General features: G+C 38.8%; 2 protein-coding genes across 2 annotated transcripts in view; both read right to left on the bottom strand.

The window, feature by feature from the left end:
* Positions 1–24430, bottom strand: part of FBXO9 (F-box protein 9) — a 32293-nt gene extending 7863 nt beyond the window's left edge. The window contains exons 1-7 of the mRNA XM_055113678.2: positions 24298–24430; positions 18931–19017; positions 16448–16604; positions 13549–13608; positions 11523–11622; positions 9351–9481; positions 7866–7980 (exon numbers count right to left, since the gene is read on the bottom strand). Of these exons, the coding sequence (XP_054969653.1) occupies positions 7866–7980; positions 9351–9481; positions 11523–11622; positions 13549–13608; positions 16448–16604; positions 18931–19017; positions 24298–24300 (653 nt within the window). The 5' untranslated portion in view covers positions 24301–24430. The remainder of the gene's footprint in view (positions 1–7865; positions 7981–9350; positions 9482–11522; positions 11623–13548; positions 13609–16447; positions 16605–18930; positions 19018–24297) is intronic.
* LOC130541593 (uncharacterized) lies at positions 24417–24686 on the bottom strand. Its single transcript, XM_057302520.2, has one exon. It carries the CDS (start codon positions 24684–24686, stop codon positions 24417–24419), a length of 270 nt encoding a protein of 89 aa, XP_057158503.1.
* Positions 24687–26574: the final 1888 nt, after the last annotated feature.

The raw sequence follows: 26574 nt of genomic DNA, 5'->3' as shown, positions 1-26574 counted from the left end.
AAATTAAGCAGTGGGAGTGGGGAACGAACAAAGAAATCTGTAACTGGTTGTGATCAATTAGATGTAAACGACCACTGCACTCAGACCAGCCCAATTCCTTCTTTATAGTATTTTCTCACATACAATTACAAGTTAATGGAATAACTATGAAAGTTGTCAAAATCAAAATTAAATCATGAATGTGAAGAAAATCCTGACAGAGCTGGGAAAGGCCATGAAAATAAGGTTCTCATGCTTGTATGCCTGATAACAAAAAAGACTACAAAAAACACAACCCTGCACAAAGACCATTAAACCTTATACAAAAAATACTTCTACAAGGACATCTGCCCAGCAAACTGCCTGTGCAAACTTGAACTGGCATTACCCTTGTTAATGATCTTTGTAGCCAAGGATAATTATTTCCAAAACAATTATGTAATCCTCATTTTTTCCTTTAAAAACCTGCCTGCCTTTACCTCCCTGAATAAGCACATGGTTTACTACGGCATGTGTATTCCCATTGTGATGCTCTAATCCCAAATAACTTTTGGGCATTTGTTATTTAGGTTGAAATACAGAAGTGTCAGAAGCGGGATCTGAAAAGATCATTAACTGAAGGAATCAGAGATTCTTGGAACCAGTGTGCAGTACTTACTTGAGTGCTCTGAGCACTCTACTTCCACGGCTTGCCTTTTCTGCCCTGGTGAATCTTCTTTCAGGCTGAGCCTCCTTCCTTTTGGTAGAGGCTTCTTGATATCATTTGGGATCTGGTTTGGATAAGGTCACCTTAATAAAGGACCATACATCCCTTTTGAGATGATAAACTTTTTGTCTTTCCTGGTAAGTCCTTTCTGGTGTAAAGAAAAGTGTCTTTTTAGATTGGGTATTCTTGGTTTCTACAGCATTTACATTCTGTTCACGTCTTCTGGTGAATTTACTTTTGATTTGGTCTGTGCATTCAGTTTAATATTTTGTTTGATCTGCATGCCTGGGATAAAATATTTGTGAATGTTCTTATTTTGGTTTTTGATTTGGTTTGACTCTTTTCCCTTGCTTCTTCTGAAAATCTTCCATAAGCAAAAATAAAGATTCTGAATGGTGGGCAGAAGATGGCTAATTAAAAACCACTAGGGCTGGCCGGGCACGGTGGCTCACGTCTGTAATCCCAGCACTTTGGGAGGCCGAGGCAGGCGGATCACGAGGTCAGGAGATCGAGACCATCCTGGCTAACATGGTGAAACCCCATCTCTACTAAAAAATACAAAAAATTAGCCGGGCCTGGTGGCGGGCGCCTGTAGTCCCAGCTACTGGGGAGGCTGAGGCAGGAGAATGGTGTGAACCCGGGAGGCAGAGCTTGCAGTGAGCCAAGATGGCGCCACTGCACCTGCAGCCTGGGCGGCAGAGCGACACTCCGCCTGGAAAAAAAAAACAAAAACAAACAAAAAAAAACCCCACTAGGGCTACAGAGGCTGAGGCAGGAGAATGGTGTGAACCCAGAGGTGGAGCTTGCAGTGAGCCGAGATTGCGCCACTGCACTCCAGCCTGGGCGACAGAGCGAGACTCTGTCTCAAAAAAAAAAAAAAAAAAAAAGAAAAAGAAAAAAACCACTAAGGCCAGGGGCGGTGGCTCACGCCTGTAATTCCTGCACTTTAGGAGACTGAGGTGGGCGGATCACCTGGGGTTGGGAGTTAGAGGCCAGGCCAGCCAAAATGGTGAAACCCCGTCTCTACTAGAAATACAAAAATTAGCCAGGCGGTGGTGGTGCATGCCTGTAATCTCAGCTACTCGGGAGACTGAGGCAGGAGAATCGCCTGAACCCGGAAGGCGGAGGTTGCAATTAGCCAAGATCGTGCCACTGTACTGCAGCCTGGGCGACAGAGTGAGACTGTCTCAAAAGGAAAAAAAAAAAAAAAAAGACAAAACACTAGGTCAGTCACCACCACCTAAAACACAGGTCTAAACTCCTGACTTTCTCTGACAGGATTTGCAGAATTTTCTTTCCTCTGGATAGAGTAGTAAGAAACAGAATGGGATTCTCAAATGTTAAAACATGCCAGGTTTTCTGGGATTCCAGCTGACTACATCTTATAGCCTATTGTTGTGCACATTTTTAAACTGATGGGCAAAATTACATCAAGAAAAATTTACAGCTCAAATTATCATCATTCAAAAACCTGCAACTATAGAATATATATAGTCTAAGTTCTCTATTTTTTTTCTTCACACTTTGAATCTGCTGACTTTTCCATTCATGTTGAGATAAAACTCACTGCTTATGACATGTGACCAAGATTAAATAATGAAGAATTTTGTGTAATTTTAAAGTTATTTAAAGCTTATTTCAAAATATGGCATAAGAAACAAATCAGTAAGTAGGAGACAGAGATGTGAAGAAAGTTACAAGGATATATTTTTGGTTAAAAAAAGATGAAAAAGAGAATAATTTTGTACAAAAAAGAATCTTGTATGGTAGATTTTTGTCCTAAAGTAAAATGACTGGTTAAGAAAGAGGAAGGTATACAACAGAGCAGAAAGTCCAAGCATGTCATCAATATAAGTTGTGATAAGGTTCATAAAAGATTTTGTGTGTGGTCAAGTTGGCTATAATTGAAGAGAATTGTTTATAAGTCTTTCTAAAGATTGAGCTTTGCTATTAGAAATACACTAATACAAAACTAAAAAACTTGGTCCTCTGTTAGAACAATGAAGTTTTCTTAAAGTATTAATTTGCTCTTAGTATAAATAAAACTATAAGAGGTTTTGATTTTAAATTCTAAAATCTGTTGAACAGCCATCTGCAAAACTACAGTTTCTATTTCTTCCTGGGATCTAATTAATTTCCCTAGTTCCAGGTTGGAAATGCTGTCTTTTTCACTCAGAATGGTAATTTCACTTCTCAAGGTAAAATTTTTCTTTCTGAAGCTTCTCAGATTTATATCAGAAGTTCAACTTTTGCTGTACCCCTCCTGCACATGATTTGCAGGTCATACACCATTGCCTTCTGTTCTCTCTCCCCTTGAAAGAGTGTATCTTTTTGCTTGGCTAGGGTGATAACTCTCTCTTTCAACCTTTTTGTCAACTCCTCTTAATTTTTTCCCTCCAGTTCTAGCTCTGCTGTTAATAGCCTGACACTGAAATGTTTATCTCTTTCTTTTTTTTTTTTTTTGAGATAGGATCTTACTCTGTCATCTTGGCTGGAGTGCAGTGGCATGATCACGGTTTATTGCGGCCTTGAACTCCTGGGCTCGGGTGATCCTCCTGCCTCAGCCTCCTGAGTAGCTGGGACCACAGGTACACACACTACGTCCAACTAATTTTTCTATTTTATCATAGAGACGGGGTTTCGCCATGTTGCTCAGGCTGGTCTCGAACTCCTGGGTCCAACCCATCAATCCACATCAGCCTCCCAAAGTGCTAGGATTATAGGTGTGAGCCACTGCACCTGTGTTTGTTGTTGTTGTTGTTGTTTTTGAGACAGGGTCTCATTCCATCACTCAGGCTGGTGTGGCATGATCATAGCTCACTGCAGCCAGGCTCCAGCCATCTTCCTGCCTTAGCCTCCCAAGTAGCTAGGCGTGCACCACCACACCCAGCTAATTTTTTTGCTTTTTTAGTAGAGATGTTGTCCAGGCTGGTCTTGAACTCCTGACCTCAAGCAATCCTCCTACCTTGGCCTCCCAAAGTGCTGGGATTACAGGCATGAGTGACCATGTCCGGCCTGAAATGTTTAGTTTAAAGGTCTAGAAGAGCAATGTTTTCCTCCAATATAACTTGATTCTGTACTCTTGGCTTTATGTGACATCTGAATTACTCCATGTAACCAGGAAACTTCCTATGCTATTTAAGAGCCATGTATTCTCCTGCTCAAGTTACTAGTTTTCTTGTTTATATTCCTCTCTAATGTAGACATATAACCCTGGATACTTCCTGTCCCTAAGTAAATTCAAGTACCCTTTTAATCAGGTTTAACTTACAAGTTATCTAAACAGGTTTCCCACAAGGAGAAGCAAATACCCTATATAAAAGGTATTTATCTTTTTGGCAACTGGCCTAAAAAAAAATTTATTGTTTTATCAATATAACGCCTGTGTTTTCTTTATTAGGTTTTTGGTTACTTAGGAAAACTGAGCTTTGAAAGGATTAAGGCTTTTACATCCATGTAACTTTCTGCATTGCTTTTAAGATCTTTTGATTATCAGTATGGTTAAATAAGTAACTTCACAGTGGCCAGCAATTTTGTTTTGATCAAATGTTTTGAACCTTTGACATCTCTGGCAGGTTTCCCCAGAGTCAAGATCCTAAATTAAGGCTTTCCAATCTAAAATTAACTTTGAGATTTTCTTTTTGTTTTTTTTTGAGATGTAGTTTCACTCTTGTTGCTCAGGCTGGAGTGCAATGGTGCGATCTTAGCTCACCACAACCTCCGCCTACCGGGTTCAAGCGATTCTCCTGCCTCAGCCTCCCAAGTATCTGGGATTACAGGCATGAGCCACCACGCCCGGCTAATTTTGTATTTTTAGTAGCGACGGGGTTTCTCCATGTTGGTCAGGCTGCTCTCGAACTCCTGGCCTCAGGTAATCCACCCGCCTCATCCTCCCAAAGTGCTGGGATTACAGGCGTGAGCCACCACACCCAGCCAACTTTGGGATTTTCTAGTTGGGCTCCTGGAAAGCCTCAAAGAACATATCTCTCATCCTGTAGATATATCAAATGATTAACCTCACTTGGTAAACTGTATGGGAGGCACTGTTAAATAATAAGTATTAGATCCTCTTTCAGTTACATTTATGGGTATATTATTGATATAAATGTTCCAAAACTATGTAAACTCATAAAAATCTAGTATGCTATTAGTTATAAATTTCTATTATGTCAAATATTTTCTAAAGTTATATTTGTATAGATGTTATTAATGTGAGTATTCTAAAGACTAGATGAAATTTATATAAAAGTCTGATAGTCCTGATGTGACAGTGTCAGTCATGATTCTGGTTATCTTAAAATGCTACATGTACTAGAAATAACTAAATTCCCTCATCAACTGAGAACTTTCATCAGATTTTACATGGCTATTCTAAGTTTTTGTCATCACAATTATTATTTTGAATTCTCTAAAAACATTTGCAATCAGCTACAGTCCAAAACTGCTGTTTATGGAAAAGACTCTAGCAGTACTCTTGAACAAAGATTTTTGCTAACTTTAAGATCAATGGACTAAATAAAAATTTCCAGAACTCTAATAAATTCATGGGTTCATTGAACTGCTAATAAAGATCAAGCATAATAAAAAATTACATAAAATTGATGTAAATGATGAAGAGAATGTCTTTATGACGTTAGAAGACTTTTGTGAACAAAGGTGGAACAATTTGCTTTTTCTCCCTACTTGATTTCTCCAAAATTCAGAAACTATTCATATTATTTTTATTTATGTAAGTTCAATAAAAATCTACTCTCTTTATATGAGGATACAATTAGAAACATTAGTTATATTACCAAGGCTTTGACTGAAAATGTCATATTTAAGAATGTGCATAAAACATCCGGCTTTAAGAGTTCTCAGCCTTATCGTGAGTAAAACCTGTCACTTCCTAGCAGGCCCAAGAACCTTAAGACCCTAAGTGAAGCCTAAAGTCTACCTCTCTTTGACTTCCTAGCCTCAAGAGATTTTTAAATCTGAAATTCCTATATGATCAATGTAGGAAAAAAAAGTTTCTTAAAAAAAACTGCAATACACCTGTTGTTATCCACATGTACACCGGACTGTTTCATGAATTCTCCTAGTTTCCTCCAGGATTGGACTACAACACGCCAACTAAAAACAAAAGCTTCTGTTCGTAAAGCCCTTTAAGCTGAAACTATTCAAATTTTAAGAAACAAGTCTCATGCCTGATATATGAGCCACACAACAATATCATGACCAGAGACATTCAAACATAAATCAGGAGGAGAATCTGATGTTTTTGTGAAAGCTGTAGACAGCTTTTCCCATGACATCAGAACCATATCATAAGACTTTTACCCCCACTTAATGCTACTTTTTTCACTTGACAGGATAATGGTGTAATTGAAATTTCATAATCAATAGCTTCTGCTGGTAACTTAACAGAACCTAACCCAAGAAATCCTTTAGTACTCATTGGTTAAAAAAGAAAATATCTGTGTTATTGCTAGTAGTACATGCTGTACCTAGATAAATCCCTCTGATAAAGTTGAGACCCATGTACACAAAATAAGAAAACAGGTCGCATGATTACATGGTCTCACCTAATTCCCTGCGGTCACTGGTCTACTCAATTAGTTGTTCTTAAGCCTAGGTTCATGGCTCAAAACCATTATGCAAATTGGAATTGTCATATTACTATTAACTTTGTTACTTGTTAAATTTCTGCAGAAGTACCACACCTAACAATAACGCTGGCCCAGCATTTTGAGTAACAAAGACTATGGAATAGACAAAAATCAAACTTAATAATGGAATCCAGGTAGACACAGCCTGAGAGTCATTCCCTTCAAACGTCCCTTCTTGCCCAAATGTGGCTTAAAAGGGTTTTGACACGGACTCCTAGTTGCTAATCATTCTCCCCAACATGGGATGAGACTAGAAACCAGGACTGGTCTATGCTGGTACTATGGGATGTCAAAACCTAACTACAGGATGACTGATCAGAGAAAGATACTGATCAAAAGGGGAAAATGTGAAAGTTGTTAAAATAAAAATGGAGCCACTAATGTTAAGAAAACCCTGAGAAAGAGAGCTGAGGAAGGCCATGAAGAGAAGGTTCTCAGGCTTCTATGACTGGTTAACAAAAAAGACTACAAAAAACACAGCTCTGCACAAAGGCCATCACAGCCTTATACAAAAAATATTTTTGCTAAGGACATCTGCCCAAGAAACTGTCTGTACAATCTCAGACTGGCGTCCCCCTTGTTACTGATCTTTGTAGTCAAGGATTAAGTATTTCAAAACAATTATGTAATCCTCATTTTTTCCTTTAAAAACTTTTGTTTCCCTGAATAGTTTACTATGGCATGTGTATTCCCATTGCAATGTATTATTCTCAAATAAATGTCTTTTAGAGAGTCTATCTGCTTATTATTTAGGTTGACATAACAGTGCTAGAGACTCTAGTGGCAATCCACTAGGTGTTTAATAGGTACTTGTTAAATATACTAGCACACAGAATTGTGAAAAAGAGTCTTCAAGAAATTCAAATATTTTATGAAAACTACAAGATTCCAAATGGAATTAATTTAAAAATAATGCATCTGAATTTTAAGAACAAGTTGTTTTTAAAAATTCTATATAAGGACTAAGTATATAGTTTTAGGTTTTACATTTAAGTCTTTAATCCATCTTGATTTGATTTTTGTGTGTCCTGTAAGGAAAGGATCCAGTTTCCATCTTCTGCACATGGCTAGCCGCTTATCTCAGCACCATTTATTGAATAGAGTCCTTTCCCACACATAGCAAAATTTTCAAAATATAGAATAACTTTTAATGAGCCGTAAGAAAATGCTAGTGCTGTTTGAATCTAAACCACTACCACAATGAGTTTACAGTTAGTATAAAAATGACTTGAATATATTTTTCTAATATAACTCTTTTTCCCAAATCAGTTAAGCTAGCATGCAAACTCTATGGTAGTAGTATGGGTTACTACATCTGTCCTACATATTATTCTATACCCTAGAAACCTAGCATATTCTAGCCTTTAAATTCTAAGTTATTTGAGAAAGTTAAGTACAGCTTAGCAAAACTTGTTTATTCTAAGCTTTAACTCAGAACACCAATCAAGTAATTTTATCAGGATTGGCAAAGGACCATCTTTCTTTTCACCATTGCCTCAGTTGTTTAAAAAACAAAAACAAAAACTTAGTACCTGGCACAGATGTAGAATCCTCTGCACACCAGCGACAACTGCTCCAATGATCTGAGGTCCAAGTCACTAGACACCACCCATCGGAAGATGTACATCAGGACCTCCATTGGCAGCACTGCAAAAGAAAATCATCCTTCAGTGACTCTCCTCTATGTCATTCTATTGTCACAACTACATTCCCAGTACATTTATACCTTCCTAGAAATTTATAATCACACCCTCTGTATTGCTCAGAGCTAAAGCATGAATGTATTTAGCTACTCAATAATAATAATGAATGGTTCTTAACATCAAGACATAAATATCTTTGTTTTTTCAGTATAGATCTGAAGCTACGTTTTATAAAGCACTCTTTTCCCTCATAAGATTATTTTGCCAGACATATTAAAATAAATGTTTTAGAAAAATAATCTATGTGTGTGTGATCCATATTGCATCTATTAACACTAAAGTTATTTTCATCTCCTTGAAAACTTTTAATTGTCCTCCTCTGAAAAAGCCCCGAACCAAACAATATTTAACATATTAAAAATACATGAATTTCTTTTTTTTTTTGAGACAGGTTCTTGCTCTGTTGCCCAGGCTGGAGTGCAGTGATACAATCTCAGCTCACTGCAGCCTCTGCCTCCCGGGTTCAAGTAATTCTCGTGCCTCAGCCTCCCAAGTAGGTGGGACTACAGTCATGCGCCACGACGCCCAGCTAATTTTTGTATTTTTAGTAGAGGTGGGGTTTCACCATGTTGGCCAGGCTTATCTTGAACTCCTGGCCTCAAGTGATCCTCCCAACTCAGCCTCCCAAAATGCTGAGATTGCAGGCGTGAGCCACCATGCCCGAACAAAAATCCATTAATTCCTAAACATTCAGTCTGTCTCAGGACAATTGTCCAACATGGCTGAAATGCTACCTCAACAACTCAGACTTACCCTGTTAGATCTTTACTGAAAAAGGTATGGCATCCTTAAACAACAGCACTACAAACTGTTCTGCTTCAGATTGTAAAGCAGCTTACTACTGGGCTGGGCGCGGTGCCTCACGCCTGTAATCCTAGCACTTTGGGAGGCCGAGGTGGGCAGATCATGAAGTCAGGAGTTCGAGACCAGCCTGGCCAACATAGTGAAACTCTGTCTTTACTGAAGATACAAAAATTTAGCTGGGTGTGGTGGCACACGCCTGTAATCCCAGCCACTTGGGAGGCTGAGGCAGCAGAATTGCTTGAACCCAGGAGGCGGAGGTTGCAGTGAGCCGAGATTGCACTACTGCACTCCAGCCTGGGTGACAGGGCACGTCTCCATTTCAAAAAACAAAACAAGACAAAACAAAACAAAACAGCTTAATAGTATATGCAAATGATAATTATAACTAGATCTTCCACCATATTCTGAACTAAAGCAGCAGTTATCTGGCAAATTATCTGACCTTATAAATTTGGAAATCTTTAAGGTTAAGATATTTCTCACTGAGTTATGAAAAACAAGTATTCACACCTGATATGTGAGTCTGACTGCTCTCAAGCTCAGGCTGACACAGTTTAAGCACAGACTCCTGAAATGTGAGTTGCTGCTGGAAGTAGGACAAGAGATCTGCCATTTTGCTGTCATCATCATTATCTTCAATGCTGAAAGAAGGGAGGTGAATAAATTAAGTGCCTCAGTCTACAAGCGTACAGTTTAGAAACTGATTTTTCATAGCATTTTCAAATTTGCTTTACAAAAAGTCACCTAAAGCTTATTCAACATGTGATACATTTTTAAATGTGATGAATTTATCCTGTCTTACAAAGGAATACTGTATCAAGTTTTTCAAAGAAAAAAGCTTCAGTAATTATCATCCAGAAAGAGTTAGAATTTTTGGATACAGGTGTTGAGATTTAACTAATTTTATTGTACAGTAGAGATTTTATGAGTTACTGCAAGCTTTCAAATGATTTCGAAAATCTTAACATAGTATGTTCTTTAACCTTAATTTATTCTAACTGGATAAAAACCAAATCTACAGATGTCATCTGAGGTAGTTACTTACCAAGGGTTTTCTAACAGATTTGCCTTATCAGCCTACCTTTAGAGAGGAAAATACCTACTTTGAAAACATCTTAGGGTTCACAAATCATCTACCAGTATACACAAATGTGTAGTGAATGGTGCTAGAAAAATGAGCTTTCTATTTTTACTGAAGTAAATCTTAAAGATGATCAGACTTACAAAGAGGATTGGATGAAGGCGAAGTTAGAAAACCAGGAAGTTTCAAGTGATGTAGACTTAAAAAAAAAAAAAAACCAGGAAGGGCATTTTGTAATACAACAAAATATAAGTGTGGTTGAGGCGAGATGGACTCAATGGCTATTCTACAAACATGTTACAGGAAAGAAAAAAAAAGGCAAACTTTCAGGGCTTATCAGATCTTATTTAAAAAAAAAGATGAATCCTTAAAGAACTTTCATAGCGTCTGGGTTTGTATAAAAAATGGGAAAGAAAAGAAATGCCTCTTTAATATTTTAATACAATCTTTCTTAACAGCATCTGGCACATATTTATAAAACTGGCTAAGAGCTGAGTCTAAACGACTCTACCCAAATTTAAAGAAGGTTTAGAAAAAACCCAAGTGATTCATTTTAAGTATGAACTACCTCACACTGTTAACTCTAATTTGGTGAACAATATTATTAGCTGAAAATTTAAACAGGCTATTAATATTGACCTCGTTGGGAATGTTTTTAATATGACTTATCCAAAGCTTAAGTGTTAATACCATATGCAGTTAAAAAACATTGGCAATAAGCATATGTTATCAATAAAGGTGACAATTATTTCATGACAGAGGGAATATATTAATATAATAGCTAATATAATATTTCATTACCAAAACTTTTTTCTCTGTACTGTCTATTTTTAACCTGACATTCTCTCATGGGTACAGACTCCCTTCTCTTCTAATATCAGCAAATTGAGTTTTGGGAGATAGTGCAATTAAGCCAAAACAATTTTATAATTGTCTTGCAAAAGTATTGCCTTAAAAATAAGTTTTCTTGATCTTTATCCATATAAAACCAACGCTACTTCATGGCTTTGATGCAGTGGCAACTATACAATTCAAACATGATTTCTTTTAGGAATATATTCTGCACCTGTGCTTTTAAATAAATGTTAGAGTTTTAATGTTTTACTAAAAACATTAAGAGAATAATAACATCTTTTATAGTTCAGCATTTTCCTAATAAAATTAGAAGCCTTTTTTAAAATGTAAAATTTCAAACATATACGAAAGGAAACTAGTGTAATAAACTCCCATGTACCCATCACTCAATTTTAACCATTATTAATATTTTGCCAAATTTAGCCTAATTACATTTTAAAACTTTCTACTTCAAATAGGTTTCAGAAAGTTGAAATGTGTCCTTTAATTTACTCCTTTCAGTAACTACTGCTTTTATTTTTTTAAACCTTTTTTTGTATGTTTATTTTTGTATCTGTTTAAAAGGTGCATTTCTATGTGTTATCTTGCAATTTCCCTAATTAAAAAATTTCTACAACTTTATAAACAAAGATATACTAAAGAGTATAGAGCTCAACAGAATTAGCACCATCTTAAGAGTCAACATGGCAAAGATGCTTAACTTTAACAAACTCTATGCATTACTATCTATCAAATTATATACGCACTAGCTGTTTCCAACGCCATCACCATCTGGAGACCGGGTATAAGTAATCTTGAACTCTATATCAGGTACAAGTTGCATAGCCCTACGATAAAACTTGATGGCTAAAAGAAGAAATAAAGCTAAATTAGCTGTGACCACACATTTTTGTCATTTCCTTTGATTACCCTTAACTGTGGTTTAATTTGGTAACTTTCTTTACAAACGGCCAAATTCTGTTTTTCTACATGCAACAGTAGTTCAGTGACACAAAACTATTTCCAAACCTTAATGCTCAGAAAGAAACTTTTCCCTAAACTTAAGATGTTGTATTTTACTCTTATATATTAGCCCTTCCCATATTTTTCCTCACCCTCTTACGTATCATGATTTTTAAATAGTTGTCTTTCTTTGGGCTCTGAAGATGCAATTGCTATAGCCAACAAAAATACTTCTCTCTTTTTTAAGACAAGGTCTCACTCTGTTGTCCAGGCTGGAGTGCAGTTGGCACGATCTTGGCTCACTGCAGACTCCACCTCCCAGGTCCAAGTGATTCTCCCACCTCAGTCTCCTGAGTAGCTGGGGCTACAGGCATGCCCCAGCCAGCACACTCAGCTAATTTTTAAATTTTTTGTAGAGACAACATCTTGCTATATTGCCCAGGCTGGTCTTGAACTCCTGGGTTCAAGCGATCCTCCCACCTCAGCCTGCCAAAGTGCTGAGATTAGAGGTGTCAGCTACCATGCCTGGCCAAAAACACTTCTAAGCAAACTTTTCTAAGACACAGAGTTGAGGAAAATTAAATGCTTCCTACTGGGTGGAATAAATAGTTTTTGGTTTTGTTTTTTAATTATCCTTTAAATTTAACTTCTTTTAGCCCAGCTGCCTCTTATTTACCTAAGTAATCTTCAAAACTTATTTTTTACAAATTTCCTAGACAGGTAGTTTAGAGCTGTAATATTCAATAACTCTCCCCACAGAGATACACCAGTAGAACTTGGAGCTATAGAGGCTGACTAGTTCTTTTTCCCTACAAAGGAGTTTATGATTCAATATATTCTGCCATGTTCTATTATTCTGGATGAATTACCATACACTAAGTGGAGATGCGAATTTCACAAACCAATGAAGGCTGCACAGGGACTTGATCAACTGGGCCTTTCTAAAAATCTAAAGAAAAATATCACTAGAAGAAACTTGCATATAAATGCAGTAACTCTGAATGATGTTAGTTTTGGGGCATTTTCAAACGATTCAAGCACAAGGATTTTTCCTATGCATCAATTATTATCTTTACTATCACAAAAGGAAAGCATAATTACAAACCTAATATGGCAAATAGTCCTATCACTTTATTTACACATTTCTATTGGGTTAATAAAAGACACAAAGCTGACACATATATTACCACATATTTCTGTTGGTAATATGTAAATTGGAACTTAGAAAGAAAAACATGTATTTTTTCCTCAATTTATCCTTTATATTCCCATCCTCTGAAGTAATTTTCACCTATAAAAAGAGCATATTTTAAAATGAATAATTTTTAAATACTTTATTAATGAAGAATAACTAAAGCTAAATGTAAAAAAAAGTTATTTTGCTCATCCTACCAACATGATGATGTTTCCCAGCAATATTTTTTTGCAAAAAGACAGGTTATATAGAAAAACAATTTCTATTTTTTATTTTTTAAAAAACAATTTCAAATATAGCTGGCCCTCTGTATTCATGGGTTTCACATTCTCTGATTCAACCAACTACAGATCAAAAATATTTAAAATAAATACAAATTTTAAAAAAAATACAGTATAATAACTATTTACATGATAAGTAAGTTATATGTAAATATTACACCATTCATATAAAGGACTTGAGCATTTTGGTATCTACAAAGGGTCCTGGAACCAATTTCCAATGAGTACTGAAGGAAGAATGTATTAAGAAAAGTGATGTTCTATACCAAATAAGTTATAGAAAAAAAAATATGGTTAATAACAGAGTCATTATTCAGAAATGTTATGATATGAACCTGGGCTCTGAATTTTTACCTTCATAGAGAGCTCCATTTTGTTCTTCTTCTACTGCTTTTAGGAAGAGTTCTCGAGCCTATAAAAATATAAAGTAAAAATTTTTGAAAACCTGCATTAAAAATTAGTATGGATGGCAGGAGGGCCTTTTTAATAAATTGTGCAAAATAACTGGATATTCATAGGCAAATTAATGAACCTTGACCTAAACCTCATACTTTACATAAAAATTAACTTGACTGGATCATGGACTTAAATGTAAAATCCATAAACCTTTTAGAAGAAAAGAAAACAAAGAAAATCTTGGAGACCTAGGACTAGGCAAAGAGTTCTTGACACCAAAAGCACCATTCACAAAAGGAAAAACTGATAAACTGGACCTTGTCAGAATTAAAAATTTTTGCTCTGTGAAATGCCCTGTTAAGAGGATGAAAATATTTACAAGCCACATATTCAATAAAAGACTTGCATCTAGAATACAAAAAGAACTTCCAAAACATCAAAAATATTAGCATCTGGCTGGGCGCGGTGGCTCACGCCTGTAATCCCAGCACTTTGGGAGGCTGAGGTCGGCAGATCACCTGAGGCCAGGAGTTCGACACTGGCCTGGCCAACAAGATGAAACCCCATCTGTACTAAAAATACAAAAATTAGCCGGTCGTGGTGGCACACGTCTACAGTCTCAGCTACTCTGGAGGCTGAGGCAGGAGAATCACTTGAACCTGGGAGGCGGAGCTTGCTGTGAGCTGAGATCGTGCCACGGCACTCCAGCCTGGGGTGACACAGTGACACTCCATCTCAAAAAAAAAAAAAAAAAAAAAATTTTATATATATATATGTAATCCAATTAGAAAAGACATCAACAGATATTTCAGAGAGAGAATATATATTAATAGATGAAAAATAAGCACACGAAAAGATGTTCAACATCACAAGCCATTAGGGAAATGCAAATTAAAATGACAAGGAGATACCACTACATACCTATCAGAATGGCTATTAATAAAATTAAAGGCCAGGTGCAGTGGCTCACTCCTGTAATCCCAGCACTTTGGGAGGCTGAAGCAGGTGGACTGCTTGAGGTCAGGAGTTCGAGACAAGCCTGACCAACATGGTGAAACCCCAGGCTCCCAAAGTGCTGGGATTACAGGAGTGAGCCACCGCACCCAGCTAGATTGCTAATATTTTTAATATTGTGTTTTGGAAGTTCTTTTTGCATTCTAGATACAAAATACAAAAAATTTGTAAAAATACAAAAATTAGCCCAGCGTTACTGACAGGGCCTGTAATCCCAGCTATTTGGGAGGCTAAGGCACGAGAATCGCTTGAACCCGGGAGGCAGAGGTTGCAGTGAGCTGGAATCACACCACTGCACTCCAGCCTGGGCGACAAAGTGAGACTCTGTCTTAAAATAAATAAATAAATTAATTAAATTAAATTAAAAAGTAGCAACACTAAATGCTGATGAGGATGAACTGGATCACTCATACATTGCTGGTGGGAACTTAGTATAAGATACTCTAGAAAACACTTTGGCAGTTTCTTTTAAAATCAAACATGTACTTACTATAGAACTTAGCAATTGTACTCTTGGGGTTTCATCCCAGAGAAGTGAAAATTATGTTCATGCGAAAACCTACACACATATTTCCATAGCTCCATTCATAATAGCCAAATATTGGAAACAACTCAAATGTCCTTCAACCAATAAATGGTTAAACTGGGGTACATCCATACCATGCAATACTATTCTGCAATAAAAAGGAACAAACTACTGATACATAGTAACTTGGACTGATCTTGAGGGAATTATACTTAGTGAAAAAAGCCAATCTCAAAAGGTTACATACTGGATGATTCCACTTATACAACATTCTTGGAATATCAAAATTACAAAACGGAGAACAGACTAGTGGTTGCCAGTGGTTATGAATGGCTAGGGAAAGGGAGTATATAACTATAAAACAGTTCTGTATCTTGATTGTGGTGGTGGTTACATGAAGCTACCTTGTAATAAAACTGCAAACAACTATTTATACACATACACACAGACAAGCGATTGTAAACTCAGGAAATCCAAGTAAACTGTGGATTGTTCCAATGTCTATTTCCTCGTTTTTGATACTGTACTATAGTTATGCAAGTTGTTACCATCGGAGGAGGTTAAAGGGCACAAAGGACTTCCCTATACCTGTGGACCTGTAATTATTTCAAAATAAAAATTAAGAGGAGATAGAAGGTAAGTCATCATGGTAATGCCAATTATTTGATGACTAATTATAAACACAAACTTGGATCTGATGGTAAAAAGATGGCAGCCTCTATGGAAGAAGAATAAGAAATGAAATGGTATGCTGTGCCTACTCTGTGTGAGTAAGTACCAGAAGAGATATGAATGTTAGACAGCATTCAAAATATTTTCAGTGTGAAAATATTTCAAAATTTTCCAGAATAAGGAAATGATTAATGCATTATTGTAAGCTGATCAATTCAAAATATAACAAAATACTGCATGAAATTAAGACCTCTGGAAAGACATTAACATGTGAGCAATCTTTTTGGTTCTATTAATAAATTCAGAAAATTCTGTTTTTTCTTTTTGGTTCTGTTAATACATTCAGAGACACCAATCTTTTAGGAACCACATGAATCCCGGAGGTCTATAAATTAACAAAAGACAGCTCAATGAAGACAGTGTACCTACAGAGAAAAAAGCCATGCAGGAGTAGTGGTACCATCCAAAGTACCTAGAAGAAATTGTGAGAAATATATAAACTAGTATACTAGTCAAAATTTTTATTTTACAAGATATGTGTTTATGTCCCGAAAGTCTGGTTATAATGCCTACTTACTGTGTCAGTGAAAATTTCCATGTGCCAAAAAAAAATGTAATTTGTTACAATATCTATAATACTTAACTTTTCTTCTTTTGCCTGTTCTTGTTTTCCTTTGGTATCTGCCGATGTTTTCTGGAGAGAGCCTCTTGCTGCTCTGCAAGGTCGATTTTCTAAATTGCTAGAGCTTACACCTGGAGCAAGTTCAAACATCCACTGAGCTCGGAACATCTGGAGTTGTGCCTACGGGGAGAACAGCATTTTAGGACTCATCAAGGAAGGGTAGCTCAACTCTGGAACAATGTATCAATATGTCCAACGTCTATCTACTTCCACGTATATACTTATTACTCTAAGTCCAGAAATCACTGTCTTCTGAATTATTAAATATCCATTAAATACATCTTTTAAAATAATTTTCTGCTCAAAACTTAAAGAATCAAGAAAATTAGCATAAAATACATGCCAGTACACCAAAAGTCAAATTATATTGGAGAACCAAATTTTAATTAGAATTGAAAATATAAGCCATCACTTACAGACTGAAGTTATAAGCTTCCAATAATTTTTTAATGACTATATCATCTAGTAGACATTAAGAATGCTGCCAAAAATTCTGTAGGTAAGCCCAAAATCTATTAACATTCTGTATTTCAAAAAGAAAATGTTTTTTCAAATATTTATTATTTCAAAAATGTAAAGGCCAGGCACAGAGGCTCATGCCTATAATCCCAGCACTTTGGGAGGCCGAGGCAGACGGATCACCTGAGGTCAGGAGTTCAAGAACAGCCCGGCCAACATGGTGAAACCCTGTCTCTACTAAAAATACAAACAAATTAGCCAGGTGTGGTGGCGGGCACCTGTAATCCCAACTACTTGGGAGGCTGAGCCATGAGAATTGCTTGAACTCGGGTGGCAGAGGTTGGCAGTGAGCAGAGATCGTGCTACTGCACTCCAGCCTGGGCAATGGAGCGAGACTCCATCTCAAAAAAAAAAAAAAAAAGTAAAAGCACATAAAAAGTGAACCCTATAAGGTAGACTCTGGTGTGTTGCCCAGATTCCCTTTCAGAAATAAAGAACTTGTTACCCAAACTGCTGAGAGTTCTATCTGAAAACACTTGAGTTGTCAGCCCTTTTGGGTATTGCCTCAGCAAAATCACACTGTCCTCTCAATCCCCACCCAATGACTGATCAACTGCTAATAAAGTCTTGGCTCTCTGCAACTCAGGTCATCTCTGAAAGGGTATTTCATCTTCAGAACTCCCTCGAGGATGGCTAAGCAGTCCATTAAGACTGCATTGCAGCTGGTCTTCTCCCTGCCCATTTGTTTCCCTCTTTCCCTTCCATAGGTGTTGATCCCAAGAGTACTACTTAATAAACTTCCTGCACAGCAATCTTCACCTAGTCTGCTTCCTGGGGAACCCAAACTGGGTTACACGCTCTGCCCAAAGGCAGCCATTGCTAACAGGGATGCATATGTTATTCCTGGCTTCCTTTTTTTAAAAAAAGACGTATCTAGAATGTTTTAAATTAATTTTTCTCTATATTCTGTACACTGCTTTGTTGCTACGCTTTTAACCTGTTACACATAGATCTCTGACCTGCAGAATCTTTAGCAGCATTCAATGTCTACTAGATGAGCTGTTCCAAATAATTATTATTAACCTTACAAGTGCAGTGAGACACACTTAACTAGTTACAGCAACTTTTTTTCTCTTTTAATGTATAAAGATTTACTTCATCCTTTTAAATGGCTGTAGTGTTTTCACTGTATGGATGCATCATTACTTAATAACAGGTAATGAATATTTAAGTTGTATGATGTTTTTCCAGATAAACAATGCTATACTAAACATCTTTATACTTGCATATTTACTTTCCCCACTATTTCCTTAAAATTAATTTCCTGGAAGTAGAATTGCTGTATCAAGGGAATGCATGTTTTTCATCTTGATCCATATCACCAGTCTGCCCTCCAGAAAGATTACATTTTCATGTGCACTGCATGAGTGTTCTCACAGCCTGGACAGCGATGCACATTATTCACCAATCTGATTAAATTATTAATGAGGCTAATTATCTCTTCAAATATTTAATGGCCATTTGTATTATTTTGCCATTAACAGTCCACTCATATCTTTTTATCCTCTGTTCTTCCAAATATATGAGTGCTCTATGTAATGAGATGAATCCTCTGCCCATATATAATAAACAGTTTTTCCAGCTGGCTATTTCTCTTAACTTTATTTATGATGCCTTTTCTTATACACAGGTTTTAAACTTTTAGGTGGTCAAACCCATCAATCTTTTTAAGATTATGGGTTTTGAGTCATGCGTAAGCCTTAGTTTGAATACTTTAAACCCATGTTAAACTACAAGCAGCCATTATTGATATTTCTTTTCACAAAGAAAGCCATAACATAGTTTTAAGTATTCTATAAACCAGTATGGAAACAGTTAAATTCAATGCAAACAGTAATAACCTACAAATACCCATGATTATGATCAATTTCTGCATATGTATGGGAACAATGGAATAAAAATCAAAGACACAATTGAAGAAACATGCCTGCAGATCTGTTTCAGCAGGACTTTCATTTTCTTCATCATCATCTGCTCTGACAGTATCAGAATGACAATCTTCCTCAGCTTCTGCCTGAGGGGGGAAAACCCAAATAATGTCAGGAATATAAACACACCAGTTGCCCTCTGCAATCTACATTTCTCATTCAGCCACTTTCTATTTAGTACCATACTGTCAACAATTTGTGGAACCCACTTTGAGTAGCAAGGCTGTAGGGGGCACTTGAGACCTTACTATTAATTTCCAAAGGAAAATGAGTCTGAAAAGCATATTCTCTACTCCAACCCACAGTACTCACGTTATTGTGAATCCTAACATTTCCCCCCCGCCAAATTTAACATCAGTTGCATCCATCCAAAAATCAATTTAATTACAGTTGTCCCTCAGTATCCACAGGGGATTAGTTCCAGGAGCCCCCAGGACACCAAAATCCCTGGGTTTTCCAGTCCCTCATATGGCATATTTGCATATAACCTATGCACATCTTCTCATATACTTTAAGTCATCTCTAGGTTACTTATAATGTAAATGCCATGTAAATAGTTCTTGTAGTATATTTTTCCTAATTTGTATTATTTTTTATTGTTGTATTGCTTTTTTTCCCCCAAATATTTTTGATCCACAGTTGAATCCCAGGATACAGAACCTGCAGGTACAGAGGGCCAACTGTGTTATATAAAGTAACAATTCAAGTCTATTACTATTCATAAATGATTTATGATTAATCTAATTAGGTAAATGAAGCCAAATTCTTCATTAATATACATAACTACTGATAATCTATAATAAAAATTATTTTCTCTTTTTCTGGCCAGGTGCGGTGGCTCACACCTGTAATCCCCACACTTTGGGAGGCTGAGGCAGGAGCATCACTTGAGGTCAGGAGTTCAAGACCAGCCAAGCCAACATAGTGAAACCCCATCTCTACTAAAAATACAAAAAATCAGCCAGGCGTGGTGGTACACGCCTGTGGTCCCAGCTAATCGGGAGGCTGAGGTGGGAGGGTTGCTTGAGCCTGAGAGATGCAGGTTGCAGTGAGCCGAGACTGCGCCATTGCACTCCAGCCTGGATGACAGAGACCCCATCACAAAAAAAAAAAAAAAAAAAAAAGGAAAAAAGAAAAGAAAAATATTATTTTCACTTTTTCTTCTTAGAAAAAAATGAAATAAAATTAGAACATCTTTGGTATTTTTTTAGTTCTACAAGACTTTAAAACTTTTTATGAGAAAAACACTTAAAGAGAATTAATCCCTAAGTACTCATGACCCAACTTCAATAATTATCAATGTAATTCCTTAGATCAAATATCAAGTCACAGTATTCATATTTCTCAAGATGTCATATGTAAAATACATATATTTCACAGTTTGTGAAATCAAGATTCAAATAAAGTCCACATTGTAATTGCTTGCTATGTCTCAAGTCTTTTGTAATCCTCACTCTTTTTTCTTGTAATTTATTTGGGATGAAACTGGGTCGTTTTTCTGTAGAAGCTAGATTTTGCTGAGGTGTCAATAAATATGTTCCTTTGACGTCTTACTCTTATTTCCTATAAATTGTGGCAGGATCTTGAAAGGCTAGATTAGATTCTGCTATTTCTTTTTTCTTTTGCAAGACTGCCTCATAGGTCATATTGTATTTTCCATCAGGAGGAGAAATGTTCTGGAATGCAGTTGACAAGGTGCTGTGACAGATGTTCCAAACATAATTGAGTCTAAGGCAAAAAGCCCAAATAATTTTAGTGTCCATAAACTTCTACAAGTCCCAAAACAGAAAATACTCTAATGTTTCATGTTAATGTAATACAACATTGCTTCTTTATAGTTATCTTCTTCACAGGTAAGTTTAATGATACCAATCAGATATAACTTGATACTTGAATTTTTTTTGATATTGTAGAATAAACAAATCCACTGGGTTCTAGGTTAAAATGTATTGTTAGGTGGCTAAAAATAACAACTTTGTTTCAGAAAATAGTAACATTTAGTTGTCCTATGGAGTTCAGCAAATAGTTATTGCTTTCTTGCGACAGAGTCTCCTTATGCAGCCCAGGATGGCCTCAAACTCCTGAGCTCCAAAGATCCTTCTGCTCCACCTCTTGAGTAGCTGAGACTACAGGCTTGTGCAGCCATACCTGGCTGTAGCAGATAGTTTTTGCTTCATGGATCACTTAAGAGAATACAGTCCAGGCAGGGTGTGGTGGCTCATGCCTGTAATCCCAACACTTTGGAAGGCTGAGGTGGAAGGACTGCTTGAGCCCAGGAGTTTGAGACAAGGCTGGGCAACATGGCAAGACCCCGTCTCTACAAAAAATACAAAAATTACCAGGGGGTGGTGGTACACAGTAGCCCCAGCTACTCGGGAGGCTGAGGTGAGAGGATCGCTTGAGCCTGGGAGATGGAGGTTGCAGTGAGCCGAGACTGCACCACTGCTCTCCAACCCAGGAGACAGAGAGAGACCCTGTCTCAAAAAAAAAAAAAAAAAAAAAAACCCACATATATATATATATTCCGTAAGATGATGTCACTTCTTTTATACAGCTAGCATGTTATTAAATGTGTTCTATGCAAATATGACCTCTGTGTATTTTATATGTACTAGGAAAGCTTAGTCAAAGACTTTTAATAGTAAATGCTTTTGTAAAGAAACCCCTTCTATTTTATCTGTCTATAAATCCAATTTTTATATATTGGATCGGCTTCAGTGGAATAAAGCTAGACTGGAATTACTGTGTGTGACTTGGAGCTTAATAAAGGTTTCAATCAGATGACTTTAATTTTATCCTTTTATTCTCAATAAATGTGTGCTAAATTAAACTAAATCCTACCTTCCAGTGAAAATGGCATGTTGCCTCAGTTCAGTCTGTTAGCTAATAGATTTATTAGCAAATGAAACTTGCTCAACACTTACTGTAAAAAAATGTGGCAATCAGGGAAATGGCCTTCAAGGTAAGCTAGATAATAATAAAACCCATTTAATTTTACTGGTTCCAAAGATGGTAAGTTTTACAATTGCAAATTTTAGTCATATGTTATTTCAGGGCGGCGTGGGGGGAGGGTAATGTTTATATTAACACACATCTTTAACACAGCTACCAGATATACTTGCACTATATTACAGAACATAAATTAGCCTTGCCTCCTATCTTATCTCTGGCAAGCAGACTCAAAGCAGAGGTGCCTTTCAGACTTGAACCAGTTAGTATATGGTAAAATGCTGGGCACACTGTAAAGCACACATCTGTGAAGAAATAAATGAGATCAAGAACTCAGATGAATTTCTAGAAAAATGGAAAATTTAAGGATTAATGTATTGTCAAATACATTATTTTTTAGTTTCTTTAAGTTGGGAGCTTTTCCTACTAAGAACACCATTAGTAGGAAAATATGTAATGAAAGACTGAGCGTATAAATCCCACTGAGAAGTGTATTTCTCTCTCTTCTCAAGAGTCTGCTTTATTATTGCAAACTCTAAGTACAGGTAATGCGAGGGGACCTGAGTTCTGTGGGGTATCCTTTGTAATTTAGTTTTCTAACTCTTGCCTAGCAGTCATTCTAAACTGACTTCAAGAGCTTCCCCTGCTCTGTCCAGTTGGCTTGCATACGCTGCTTGCTCTATCTGGAATGCCTTCTTCCTCACTTAGCTATTTCTACTCATTCTTCAAGATTCAGCTCAGGGTTCATCTTAGTCAGAAGCATTTTTCAACATTTTTGTGTTCCCATAACACTTGTGCTTACTTTTATCACAACATTTGTACTGAGGTTGGCTGTTTCATTTACTAGATTTAAGGCATCCAGGACAGGAACACATCTCAGTTACCTCTGTAACCATAAGGTCAAACACATTGCTTGATTTGTAGTAAAGGCCTGTCTAGGCCTCAGCTGTCATGTCTATGGGACATCTATAAAGAGGTATGGTGATCTACTGAGGTCCCTTTTCATGTGACATTCTGTGATTAAAAGTTTATCATAAATCACCTTGCAGGTTTGGTTATATTGAAGATCTAGTGTTGTACCAGAGTCTCACACTATGCCAGGCTAATAGGTACTCAAAAATATTGGCTGAATCGACAAATAAAATGCCATCTGGATAATGTGTATCTGAAGGATGAGGAAAGGAAATGGGAGAAGTGTAATATAGACAGCATCTTTCTTCTCCCCTGTGTTACAGTGGAGCTCTAAACCATTCTTACTTTGATTTTGACAGTATGATCACAAAAACAAACTATTATATCTGGGATCGGCTGAGTTGACATTTGGTCAATTCAACTACTACTTGAAATAAGTAGGGCCTCAGATGCCACCTGGAGGTTTTCCTTTTATTTTTCATAATCGAGTTTGACCTAAATATCACCTTCACTTGAATAGCTCACGTGTATGAGTAGTCCATGTCTTCATCATGTTACTCCTGTTTCACAGGTGCGATTAATAAATTATAAAGGCTAAGTACTTAATCCCGGTCAGAGAACTACTTCTGAAAGTTTAGGGGCAGGGGCAATTGCCTTTTCTATCCTCCAGATTAATTTAATAAAAATAAATTCAGCCATTCATTTATGCAATAAATATTTGAGTCCACTATAAATTAAATCGTTTGGAATTATTGCATCCCTGATTCTTTAAGCCCCAGCCAGAGATTAGTTTCTCAGATGAACAATTTATTCTAAACCAAAGAAAGGCATAGGGCAGAGACTACGTATTCCAATATGGAACAGTCTCATGGAATCTTCACTGTCAAGCTCTGCAACTTAGCTCAGTCTCTCATTTGGACGGCACCGACGCCGCGGAGACGAACCCTCCAACCCCACTCCGCCAGGACCGCCTGCCAACATCCTACCCAGGGAATGACGCCTCGCGGGGCAGATGCGTCCTACACCCAGGGCTCCTCAAGGTGCCGGCAGGGCCTGTCGGTGGGCCTGGTTTTTCGGCAGAAGAGCAATCAACAAGTGTCTCCTCTTGCCAGAGCTCCCTCCCGAATTCAGGCGCTGTGACAGCTTACCTCAATCTATGCTCAATGCTTCTGATAAAATCCCTCGAGAGGACCGAGACCGGTTCAATATACTCAGTGAGCCGAGAAGGGACATTTTCCCCGGCTGTCCTGCAAACCCTCCTCCTCACATCGAGCTCGGCGGGGGTTGGGGAGGCTCAGCAGGAAGGAATCCTGGGGAGAAGCCAGGGTTGGCACCCCCCGCCCCCCGACGCACTCCTTCTCAGGCCAGGGCCCTCTAACGGGTGGCAGCCGTGAAGCTCCCACTCCTCCCAGAGTCCCCGCCGACCCCCAGCCCTAGGCCCGGCCCCTCTGCACACCACGCTCCCGCCCCGCGGCGTCCACCCTCGAGCCCCCTGGCCAGGTTACCATGCTGGCGGGGCGGCCTGCTGCGCTCGAGGGGCTCTCCGTGCCCCCTCTGCACCGCCCCCCGGAGGAGGGGTGCTGGGTGTCCGGGTGTCTACTCCTGCCTGTCTCTGCAGCGGAGCTTAGCAGAGTTCTCGGTCGGAGAAGCGCACCAGGCAGCGGCAATAACTGCGGGCCCGGCGTACGGCAGCCATCTTCGCGGGGCAGGGGGCCAGATCGGGGCGCGCTGGGGTGGCGGCGGCTGCCGGGGACTCGGGGAGTGGAGGGACGCCCGTTGCCAGCCGAGGCGGGGGATTGTGCGAGCACCGGAGCGTCAGCCCTACTGGAGACCCCGGACGCCGCCGCGGAGCTGCCCCCTCAGCTGCGGAAACCTGCGCCGACGCGCCGAGCATGCGCAGTGCCGGTGCTGCCCGTGTGCGCGGCCCGGCCACCCATCCCCGCGGGCTGCCTAGTGGAGGGCTAAGGGTCGCGGACCTACTGTGTACGCGCGCCTGACGCGGGGGGTGAGGCTGCCCGGGTGCCGAACCTCAAGCCCAACCCGCGTGTTGGGCTGAGTGAACACTTAAGCGAACTTGAACAAGCATTACCTCAAAAATTTTTACAACCCAAATTTAGGGGTGGGCCCTTAAAGCAAGCCGCCCTGAGAAGCATCGAACTGGACGTTTGGGACAGTCGCTACAAAGTCCTCGGAGCCTCTGGCTAGAGTCCCGCGCCAGGAATGCGGGAAAACAGTGAAATTTCTCAACAGTCACAGTTGTTATAACAACTAAAGTTTTTGAGAGCACAGACAGACTGGAGATTGAGGAAAAGACGCGCTTTACTGGAGATTGAGGAAAAGACGCGCTTTGGTGCCCAGCAGGAGGAAAGAGCCAACGCAAGGCATGTCTCACTACAGATCCCATAATGCAGTGCGAAAAGGGCTTGCGATTCCATGGCCCTGAAGCCGAAGTGCCGTGGAGACGGCGCCCGCGAGGCACTCTGGGATTTGTAGTCGGCCGCTCAGGTTTGAGCACCGGAACTTACACTTGGTCCTCGCCCCCACCTCTTAAAGCCCAAACTACCTGATTTCTTCTTGAGTGAATGCACTTGTTCATAAGGTTATACTTTGCTTTTACACAATTTAAATCTTTTTAACTACGGGTTTGCCTGTTTTGTGAAAACTGATAGGCTTCATAGCCTATAACCTTAATTTAGCAAACATTTACTGAGTTTTTAAAGTTTCTAGTGGTGCCAGGGACTAATAGGCTTCCAAACATTCAACGAGTTTACAGAGTTTAAATTTCTAATCCATTCTATTCTGGAGAGATTAAAAATGCAGTACGTCGGCTGGGCGCGGTGGCCCACGCCTGTAATCCCAACACTTTGGGAGGCCGAGGCGGGTGGCTCACGAGGTCAAGAGTTCGAGACCAGCCTCACCAACATGGTGAAACCCCGTCTCTACTAAAAATGCAAAAATTAGTCGGGTTTGGTGGCGCGCCCCTGTAATCCCAGTTACTCAGGAGGCTGAGGCAGGAGAATCGCTTGAAACCGGGAGGCAGAGGTTGCAGTGTTCGCGCCACTGCACTACAGCGTGGGCGACACAGTGAGACTCCGTCTCAAAAAAAAAAAAATTGTAGTACATCTTTGGCACAGAAATGGAGGTGAAAGTGCTGAGGGAGGGGAGAGAGAGAGAGAGAGTGAAGGGGAGAGAGAACGAGCTACAATAAGGAAGTCCAAATGCCGTGTTTTGTTTTGCTGAGACAGAGTCTCGCTGTAGCCCAGGCTGGATTGCAGTGGCGCCATCTCGGCTAACTGTAACCTCCGCCTCCCGGGTTCAAGGAATTCTCCTGCCTCAGCCTCCTGAGTAACTGGGATTACAGCGAGCGCCCCCAAGCCCAGCTAATTCTTGTATTTTTAGTACAGACGGGGTTTCACCATGTTGGTGAGGCTGGTCTCGAACTCCTGACCTCGTGATCCGCCCGCCTCGGCCTCCCAAAGTGCTGGGATTACAGGCGTGAGCCACTGCGCCCGGCCTGCCATGTTTTAATATTGGGATCCACCCTTCGGATGCGTGTGTTTTTATTTGCACCCTAAGTCAGCTACCTATAAAAAATGCCTTACTGTTTAAAAGAGGGCAAAAATTTAAATTTTTTTGTTTTAAAGGAGACTCTAGGGCTTAAGTCTTTTTAAGGATAAATTTCCTCCCAATGAACTCCTTAAAATTGAATTTTGAAATTTAAATTGGGGGGAAAGGTTAAATCTAAGATTTATAATAGAATAAAATGATAAATGTGACTCTTT

Source organism: Pan paniscus, chromosome 5 (assembly GCF_029289425.2).
Source record: "Pan paniscus chromosome 5, NHGRI_mPanPan1-v2.0_pri, whole genome shotgun sequence".
Lineage (NCBI taxonomy): Eukaryota > Metazoa > Chordata > Mammalia > Primates > Hominidae > Pan > Pan paniscus.
Note: the sequence above shows the minus strand (reverse complement) of the source record. Positions and strands in the feature narration are given on the sequence as shown.